At 38.3% G+C, this 10,776-nt stretch overlaps 1 protein-coding gene across 1 annotated transcript in view; it reads right to left on the reverse strand.

Annotated features, from left to right (window-relative positions):
* Positions 1-10,576, reverse strand: part of WDR25 (WD repeat domain 25) — a 64,597-nt gene extending 54,021 nt beyond the window's left edge. Inside the window, exons 1-2 of the mRNA XM_040601762.1 lie at positions 10,517-10,576; positions 7,091-7,863 (exon numbers count right to left, since the gene is read on the reverse strand). Coding sequence (XP_040457696.1) covers positions 7,091-7,804 — 714 coding nt within the window. The 5' untranslated portion in view covers positions 7,805-7,863; positions 10,517-10,576. The remainder of the gene's footprint in view (positions 1-7,090; positions 7,864-10,516) is intronic.
* Between the last annotated feature and the right edge of the window lie 200 nt (positions 10,577-10,776).

Raw genomic sequence — 10,776 nt, forward strand, 5'->3', positions numbered from 1 at the left:
CATCCTCTAACACAACCATAAAGCAGTCAAAAATGCTTGGCGAGACCAGTTGGGGTGCTACTCCGGTATTCTTTAAGGAGATCTAATTCAGGAGATATTTCCAAGTTTAAAGAAAAAAAAATGCCTTTACAGAGCTGACAACCTAACCCAGAAGCTGAGATGTTCACTACATTTTTGCTACCCCTCCCATTCCCCCCTCCTTTTTTTTTAAATGTCGGTTTTCACACAGGTGTGAAGATAAATTCTAATCCAAAGCAACTGAATTTAATTCATTAGTGAAGAAGGAAAGAAAACAATGGCCTATCAAACAGCATACAGATCAGGATGGTGCTATTTATACTCAAAGAAACATACTCCTTTGAAAAAAAATCCTTTGAGGCACAAGAGTGTGTCAACTACTAAGAACATAATAAAAACTATACAAGTCATCTCCAGCTGTGGATTCTGAGAAAATGAACAAAGGCATTACAAGGATTTCTGTTTCCTTGACAACAGCATTGCTGGAAACAAGAAAATAATTAAAAAAACCCGCATTTCTATGTAACAGTGATCTCTAAACGTATCTATGTATTAAAATACCAAATGTGCAACAACCCTTACTCACACATACCTTTGGGATGAAGATACTAAAATCCACCACCTTCAAGAACTGTTATTTGCTGACTTGTGTTAATAGCTTTTGCAGAACAATTGTGTGAGAGCTAGCTATTACATCCTGACCTGTATTATCATCCAGGCATAAGCACAGTCAGAAGCTTTCACTGATGGTCAAGCACATTCCCTCCTGCATGATGTTCCCTTTCTTACAAAATAAGCATTATGGACAATACTTCTTATTGAAATGTATGAAATAATTTTGTTAGAAAAAGATCAAAGCATACAAAGAAGCCCTTTCTGCACCCAGGAAACTGGTATTACTATGCATATGTCTATCAAATAGTAAGTGTACTTCCACCTTAATAATCAGCAAGCTTAAAGTTCTTGTAAAAAATATGCAATAGTTCTAAATAGAAAAGGGAAGAAAGTCAGAACATGGCATCATAAAGAAAATTCAGCTTCAGTATTTCAGAATAGCCTATTTGGTACCCTCTTCAACTACAGCCTCTTCAGCAAGAAAACAGTGCTTTTTTCCACACATCTAGGTAAGCAGCACACAATCTCCAGAATATGAGCATTTCCTTGCCACCTCCAAGTTAATGGAGAGAACTTCTTGGGTTTTTTAAAATACAGATTTAGAAATGTACCAACATCCAAGAGATCTTTTTTAACACATATATTCCACTTTAACTGAGATGTTTTAAATAGGATGACTCCCCAAATTCTCATCTTATGCAATCAGCTACAGTTAAAGGAGCATTAGTTACGATTAGATTTTAAAAATTAATCTAAGAATTTTAATACTTAGGCACTAGCAGCACAATACATAATATTGCTTAGTGAACAGTTTGAATGCAGCCTAAGTGACAGGGCTATAGCCATCTGACAGCCATGCATGAGTGTATAGGAAACATACTGGCAGCTTAAGTTCATTCCTTCATAAGCAGACGTGCATGTGACAGAACAAGAAGAAACACTGCCTATTTCAGGTGAATTGTGTGCAGAATGGTTGAAAACAGAAACATTAGAAATTGTTACTCCAATGCAGGGTTAAAGCAGTATCTAGGAAAAATGTATTGCTACCACCAGTGCTACACACATTATACGGATGAACGGAAGCTATCATGTTCCATCTCTTTCAGCCCAACACAACAGGATCAAGACTAACAAATTCCTGGAATATATCACTATGCTATCTTTCTCCAAAAAAAAAAAAAAAAAAAAAATAAATAAATAAAAGGTTTCGAAAATATGAAAAAAAAAATATGGTATTTCTTGTAGTACTTGATACACTCCAGAAAGCAAAATCTCTACATTAAAACTGACCAGTATCAGTAATATACCACTCTAGGTCTAACAATCAGAAGAGAGTTTCATAAGACCGCAGAAGTATCTGGAAGAGATCTCTTGAGGTAAAAAGTTACAAAGAAGAACTATTTTGGATCTCAGAAATGCCCCAAGTTGAAAAGAAGCAGACAGCAGAAGAGGACTTTAAGGCACCATAGACCTTTGACTTGCTCTTCTCCAGGCATGTACTTTCGCACCCTACTAGAGACTGACCACTGGGCTAGACAGAGCCTTGTTCTGAACCAGCATGGCTGTTCTCGTGTTCTTAACCATGAGAGGTCAGCAAAACTGTTCAACAGGCTGACATTAATATTAAAAACTTTTACTTTCCTTGTATAGATTCAGCTGTGACTAAACAGAGATGAAGTTCAAGTAGGCAAGCAGGGAACAAAACATGGAAAAGAGGGACTTCCAACAATGTGTTATGTTACAAGTCATCCCACCAAAGTGCTATTAATACACATTTTGCATGCCAAAGAATCACAGTACTTTCTTTCTTTGATCCTGTTCATCAACAGAGGGTGAAAGTGCTGAAAATGAAGAAATACTTTGCAACAAATACCTGCTCTGATGCTCTAAATAGAAAACCAGGAACACAGAAGTCAAAGTTGACAGATGATTAAACATGTTACCTTGAGTTCATTTTAAGAAAAAACAGGAAATACAGAATAATGGTATGGGAGGCTTGAAGTTATGAACAATTGTTAAAAAGCTAAGTTCAGCATCAGTAACTAGTGAAAAAGTTTACATTTCTGTGTCTCTACGTAATTAAAAGACACTAACAATGTCAATGCAATATAGTGGTTCCTGCAGTTGGTAAGTATGTCTTTCAAGAGTCAACTTTTTACCTGCTCTGCTACCTAAGGCCAACAGCAACCTGTGATTTTGGATTCTATATTTGGGGGTTCTAAACCAGGAATACCTGAACACGGTCTAATGCTCAGAAAGTGTTGAATATCCACACTATGGAAACTAGGCACCTTTAATAACGGTGGTGAGTCTCACAATACATGCAAAAAATACTAGATGGGATATTAAAATTACAAATGCTATTTCGGTGCTTAAGTAGGCAAAACCAAAACGGCAGTAGTAGCCTAAATTTCATTTACAGCACCCATTCAAACAGAAGGTAGAAGAGTGTTATCCAAAGAAAACAAATTTAGTCCATTCAGACAATCATATTTCACAATCCTTAAATACATACTTAAACTAGAAGCATAAGCCACTGATACTGCAGTTAGAATGTAATAGTGAAGAAAAGCACTGCCACAGTTAAAGCGCCAAAGAATACTTTCCTTCACTTGAATCAGGTTTCCTGCCCCTTTCTCCAGCCTCCTAGCTGGAAGTACAATCAGTCCCCTTCCAAAGGGGAAGCTCAAAATTCTTGAGAAAATGGATGGCAAAAGACTTGCCAAAGCCTAAATCTAAGACTTACACCCCCAACACCCCACCCCATTCTTTGCAAACATAAAATTTAGCACAAAATATTCTTCTGTTAAGGCTCTGGATATGAAGACCTGTGGGTAAATAATCTCCAACACTTATCACTTCCCGTATGAAGTTCTATCTTATTTTCAGGTCTCTATGAAGTTTTCTCATACATTTTGCAACATGTGCATAAACTTCTAATTGTGATCTTTCAGTGAACACCATGGAGGCAAACATTCAAGCCTTCCAGTCTTTAGAGGCTCAGTTTAGCTCCCATCCCTTTCTGAGATGCTGAGAAGCCCCATCTGCTGGTACAGGTGTCACTAGAGAATTACACACCTGAGCCGATAGCTGATTCTTTTTTCAACTTTACCACTTGATAACCATTCTGGGTTTTTTTAAATGCAGCCGTACACAAAAAATTAAGAGCACATGAAAAATAAAAAATCCTCTAAAACAGTGCATTCCTTCCTATACATAGAATATATTTATACAAACTGCTACAGATGATTTTTCCTGACACTAGGCTATTCTTCAGTTAACACAAACTGAAAACATCAACTCATTTATTGCAAACATTTTAGCATGACTTACACTGATTCATAAAGATGGTAAAGTGCATATTGATTAATCTGGGAGAACATAAAGGGAAGACTCTTCTTTTCCCCCAACAGGATACATTCACACATTCAAAAGAAAACACATAATCAATTCTATATATACATTTTGGATATATCCCTGTGTGATATGGAACAATTTAGTCACAGTAATTTAGATGAGAATAAAGAATTTAAGATCACTATATTAAGATAACTAAACCAAGTACTTCTTCCTTCTCTATGACAAAAGAAAAAAAACAAAATTCTTTCCCAGAAAGGGAAATTCTCAGATTTAAGAGGAAAATATTTAAGCACATAAGAAGAGATAAAAGATGCAAAACTGTTAGGCTAAATACTACAAAAATTGCATACAACTAAGTTTTGCTTAAATCAAAAGATCTATACTACCAAAGTCAGTCAGATCTGCTTAGACAGAACTCTTAATTCTAAGAAATATCCACGAATATTGAACTCTTCAGAAGATAAATGTCTTAATGCATAGAATGAATGTAAGCCCTGAATCCAAAATATTCACATTACACATAAAAATACACATAAAAATTACACATAAAAATACTCAGTTACAGTTATTCACATGACTTACAAAGTACAGAGTTTTGAGGCTTTGGATTGCCTGATCTCTCTGATCATACGGGAATTTCAAGCTTCTAACTGTGCTTTTGAGTTTTAACTGAATTAGACTTTTAAAGTAAATAGTGCGAACATCCTGAGTGTCTGCATGTATGTGTTATAGGGAAAGAGGACATGCTTCCACTGCCTGGATTTAAACTAGGAATTCCAAGCAGGTGTTTTTTGGAAGAAAACAAAAAAGGTAAGCTGTGAGAAGGTACAGGATCAGAAAAAAAAAAAAAAAAAAGTACATCTGCATCTACATTTTCAATCAATTGTTTTATGCTTGTACCAGAAAATGGAGAACCTCAGGCAGTGGTAGAGAGCCAAAAAATCCCCAGAAGATAAACTACTGCTGTAATAGTCATTAGAGATTTATGGGCTCGTGGCCCTGGAAAGTTAGTGAAATTAGTTTCGTCGCATCAAGTTAATACTTAATCTAACCGTGCCCTCTACTGGCCTGAAGGGTTCTTGTGTAAAGGCGCAAACTTCACAGACGCTACTGCTCATACAATTACTGCCTTCAATTTCATTAAGAAACAACAGTAAGAAGCCTTCATAGGTATTTATCTACAGGCTACCTTCCAAAATATGAAAAATATATTTTCATATACTTTGTAAAAATTACATCATTACTTCATTAATGTTTTAGACTCACATGCTCTGAAGTGTGGCTAACATTAACATACTCTATTTATATCGAATTTCCATAGTTTGTGAATCCAAAGCATTAGATTTCTTCAAAAACCAGCTTTACCATTAAAGACTGTTTCCACTCAGGCGTGGTTACACTATTTGAAAAAGTATCTTTCTGCTTTGAAGACAAAACAGACAGGATATTATTTCCATTTTTTAATAATCTTACACTGCAATAACAACTCTGATTTTATATTGTTTTACCAAATCTAACAAATCTGTAATTTCATTCATCAGTAAAATGAGGTTCTGGTATAGTAAACAAACATTAAGCATATGGTGTGACAGTTTAAGACAAAAAATCAAATTCAGACACATTTAAGTCAGAGGTGCATATAGTTTTGTACAATCCAAATTTAAGTTGCTGCTTACCAAAAACATCCGTTTGCACTTTTTGCATATCTTAGTCTTTTCCTTCTAAGTCTGTTTTTCAAGTAGCAGCCAAGATTTAACTTTTTTGATATATCAAAGAACACTTGCAAAGGAAAACAAAGATACTTTTTTTCTCCATCTAATCTTTAACACAAAGATGTGAAAACATTTTGGGATAGATGATGGAGACATTACCTACAGTTCAAAGCATTCTGACTTTGATGGTGCAATATGCTATCTTGACTACGACAGAACTAGTAAAGTTGTTTTAACTTAAAAGAATAAAAATAAGTAATTGAGAGGAATAGATTTTATTTATGCTACAGATCTGGGGTTTTCCTTTCCGTGAGCACCAGTGCTTTAATAGACATCAGGAGAAAAAAACAAAAACTCTGCCAAGGTTCAAGAACATCCCTGCTTCAAAGATGCAAAGTCAGCACATATTTCACAGGGCCCCATGGCAAAACTGGGGAAAGAGGAACAGAAAGAAAACCAAAACTTCCAAGGTAAGAAAAATCATACAAAAGCCAAACTAAGTGAAACTCAATTCTCCACTACAAATTAAACAGTAAAATAGTGCCAAAAAAAAGTTAGATACAATAAAGCATGCCTTTCACCAAAAAGGCCGCTTTCTGTGCACTCTTATCAAAACTATGTGCCTGTGTAAAATCACTTCAGAAGACTATTATTTGAACCCAGAGGTGGCATTAGCCCTATATTTGGGAAAGCATACACATAGTACTTTCATTACCCACTGTTAAAATAAAAATAAGACTGGACTGACAAAGAATGGGAGCCAAATTCACGAAAGCTAGAAGGAAAATACACTTAAGTATTGAGCAATTAACCCTTGAAACAAGCTTGACACGAGAAGACTCCTTAGATCACGACAGACGCTTTTCCAGGATGCAAAACCTGCCAAACTAGTTCAGATGAAAAATCCATCTGACCTGACATACCTCCTCCAGCAGCAGCCACTTCAGCCTGTCAGAAAGGTAAAGTTCCTCATAGTATTATTCCAGTGTTGGCAGTCAGATGTTTAATGACTTAAGGCAGAATCTGTATTTAGATGATAGTGTTTACGGCCACTGTGGCATTGAAGCAGGAAATAACAAAACCCTAACATTAATACAGATTACAAGAAATGACCTAGTAGAAATCTAACTTCTTAAGATCTAAAACACTGACATATCTAATACAAAAAATGCCACCTTACAAAATAACAGAATTTACAGTAACTATAGTGAAGGATTAGGCTGCAACTTCGTAACAGGGTCTTGTACTTGAAAGCATCTCCTCAAATTCTGAATACATTGAAACTGTTAAACACACACAAGAGAAGATGTTATTCCCAGAAGATCATTTAATACAGTATTTTTAAGTTTGATGATTGGTCTGCAAAGCATCTTATTTTACATTACCTTGACTGTTTTGTCCATAGAAGCTGAGAGAAGCATGTGACTTTGTTCTCGTACAGGACACCACTGAATTTCATTAACAGGGCCACTGTGTTTAGACATGCAAAATATTAAGCTTTTGGGGACTTCAGTTAATTTGTATTTGGATCCCAGATATGGCTTAATTAATTCAGAGATCTTTCTCAAAGCCTGCTCTCCTGATATGCCTAGCTTAACATCACAATCTGAGCTATCTCTCTGGTCAGATTCTTTTTTTTCAGGCATACTGGAAATTTCTTGACGCAATCTTTTAGGAATATATGGTCTAATTCCTTTTATGGCAGCAGTACTGTCTGCATGTAGTCTCTTCTGGGAAACGCCATTTTCAGAGTTTGTTGAAGAGCTTGATGTCTGTTCATAGTTTTTGTAGGACATACATAATGCAGTATGGCCAGAGTATGCTCTCCTACAATAAGGAGATGTCAAATCAGTGTTGTTATTCTGTGTATAAGGCTCAGGGGGATCTTCACAAACAGTGCTTCTGCCAGAACTGTCAGCGATTTCAGTAGACTGCATTCCATACAGAGATTTTGTACCCAAACTACCAGGTGCAAAGTACTGAACGCGATTCACAGAAGAACTTGGATGGTTGGTTTGTCTGCTAGAAGTATTGGGGACTTCAGTCTTTTCAGTTTCTGTCTCAGAGTCTGAATCATCATAAGCAACCAGCGAACTCATTACGACTAGACACAGCAGACTCCAGAAATCTCAGTGTTGGAATCCTCCAAAACTACGATCTACAATAAAGAATGGATTATTTAGAGTACAATTTATTACAATTTGAGTAAGTTAAGGATATATGTGCTTTTCTTAAACACCCCATAACTTTTATTCCTGTTTATTAATGGAATTTATTCCTCTATTACAATACATCCATACATTCAACTATGCAATACTATTTGCCTCCAAGCACTCTGCATAAATTTTTAATGCATTGCAGCAGAGATAATTTGCATACCACCACAAAACAATGAATACAAGTATGAAAAGGAAAACAAACTTGCAACATAACTACTGCAAATCACTTTAACCTCACTTGCAGTAGCACTTCTACACACACACAAGGGTAATTAATTATAAACGTGCACACCAAAACACTGCATAAGAATAAAAATACTACAACTATTTTGAAGCCAACCTAACAATATCTATTTCTTAGCAGTATAGATGATTTGAAAGAATGAAGGGGTTCAACTGGCAACTAAAAATTAAATAAATTTTTGATCCATTTAGCAGTCTTGCAGTATGAGGAAATTTTTCAGCTATACCCACAGAGCAAATTACACACAGCCTTCAGCTTTACAGAACAGACTTATGCCAGAAGCTACACTGAATACACTATTTGCATTTACTTACAGAAAAAATAAATTCCTTGTTTACAGTGGAATATATTTTTTCAAAGTGTCTGTGAGAAAGAAACCCCACCCTGAGACTGTGTAAGTAATATGCTGAATAACTCGCCACCATTACAATCCCACCAAGCTTCTTCTGATAATTTGCATGGGGCATGGAGTATAGAGTGAGCTACATTCAAACAACTGATGTATCTGCAAAAATAATCTTTCAACCTCTGCTGTTTGTAGTCAAAAATTACTGCTATCCTTCAATTGCCAAGACTGATTAAATGGGACATTCTGTTTCTGCTTTGTTTCCTTGCCCAGCTGTTAGCACTCATTACACTAAAGTGATTTAACCCACAATACTTGCAGATCAGCTGCTGAAATTCTTGGTTTAGGTCAGCAAAGAAACTGCCCTTAAAAGCATCTTGATTAAAATGAGAGTGCTATATGAAAGTCAGTATCTATGTAAGCATTTGCAGAATTGATGCCACAAACATAGGTCCTACAAATAACACTGAAGGAGTATTACTCTGGAACTTGTAAAAATTACTCATTTAACTTCAGAACTGGAACTATTTGAATGAAAACAAGCATGTTGCGTTTAAGCTACATAAGTGTCACATTACAGGCTATGCTCTCTATTCTGTAATGAAACTTCCAAGCACAAATTCAAAAGACAGGTTCCTATCAGAACATACACATGCATCATCACAGATCCTTTCCATGGTAAGTGACCAAGACATTCAGCTGGAACAAGGTGACCAACTTTTTAGCACATAAAAGCATCAAGATCTCCCTCTAGAGGACATTCTATCTTTTTCTGAAGTTCGTGACAGCAATTAAAAGCAAGGAAAAATGCTTTTTTAATACTACAGCTTCATTTATTAAAGCAGCATTCCACTTAAACAGTGACAATGAAAACATTAAGTAGCACTTCAATTCAAAACCAGTAAATTTAAGCTTTTAGCAGTAAATTGAAACCTCTTAGCAAATAAAAGGTTACTTCAAAGGACTGCACTTCAATAATTGCAACAAATAGTTACTGTTTGTATTGCAGAGCTGAAAACAGGCCCCAGCCACAGGCATCATGCTCAAAGAACAAATACTGTAAGAAGTTGACACCTGGCTGAAAGCTATAAATTAAGATACGCAAGTAGATTGGGTTAGACGTTCACAGTTACTTTATTTTGTTTTAATACACAAAAGTATTAATAAGGCTGAGATTCAGAGGTAAAAGCAAGATGATGCCTTGGACACACCTGATTAAAAGAGTTTCTTATGAAACACTGAAAATATCCCATTACATTTGATCAGCATAAATCCATCCCATCACACCCATCACCGTTAGTATTTTTGTAAATGCAAAGCATCTCTTCATCTTAAGACTTCCCATTCAACTTCTGTTTTTAAAGAAACACCACCCCAAAATTTCTTATGCTGCCCTAACTTAAGGGGGGGTGGGGGGGAAGCAAACCCAATGTACTTCATTAGAAACATACTGGAACTAGATTGTGAATTTATTAACGATTTACAACGTGCTGAGCTAACAGGGAAGTTTATAGAGTTCTGGTTTTCTTTAATTTTCCCGCAACTGACTTATCCGAACGCACTAAAGCGAAGCCCATGCAGTTCGGCACGCGCAGCGCCACACGCCGGCCGAGTGACCGGAGGTGTCACCAAAGGTACGACACAAAGGCCGAGAGCAGCGCCCCGCAGCCTCGGCGGGGTGAGAACGACCCCTGGCCCACCGCCGCGCCGGCCCTCCCCAGCCCGCACCGGAGCAGCCCCCCGCCGAGAGAGCAGAACGGCGGCCTCCGGGGGCCCTGGTACCGAGCCCGCTTCCCCTCCCCCGGCACCGGAGCCGTTGCTGCTCCACACACACGCGCGCTCTCCCCCCCTCCTCGGGCACCGAGGCTATACCCGGGGGCACCGAGGCTATACCCGGGGGCACCGAGGCTATACCCGGGGGCACCGCCGCCCCAGCACCGCCGCCAGTACCGCTGCCCTCCCTACAGAGCCCGGCACCGGGGCCGCCCCGCCCCGCAGGTACCTGCGCCGCACCGCCACCACCGGCAGCGCAGCCCGGAACTCACTAGCCGGCCCGCCGGCGCTCCGCTTTGAAAAGCGCGCCGGGTGGAAATGAAGCGCCCCGCCCAAACGGTTCCGTGTGTCACAGCCCTCGCACAGGGGCCGCGGGTCGGGAAGGGCAGGGGCTAGACCGCGGGTCGCGTGGGAGCCCTTCTTCCTCCGCTGAGGGCCATGCGGAGGGCGCTTCGTTGTGCTGGTGACTGTAGGTGGAGGGAGGACACC

Source organism: Falco naumanni, chromosome 7, assembly GCF_017639655.2.
Source record: "Falco naumanni isolate bFalNau1 chromosome 7, bFalNau1.pat, whole genome shotgun sequence".
NCBI lineage: Eukaryota > Metazoa > Chordata > Aves > Falconiformes > Falconidae > Falco > Falco naumanni.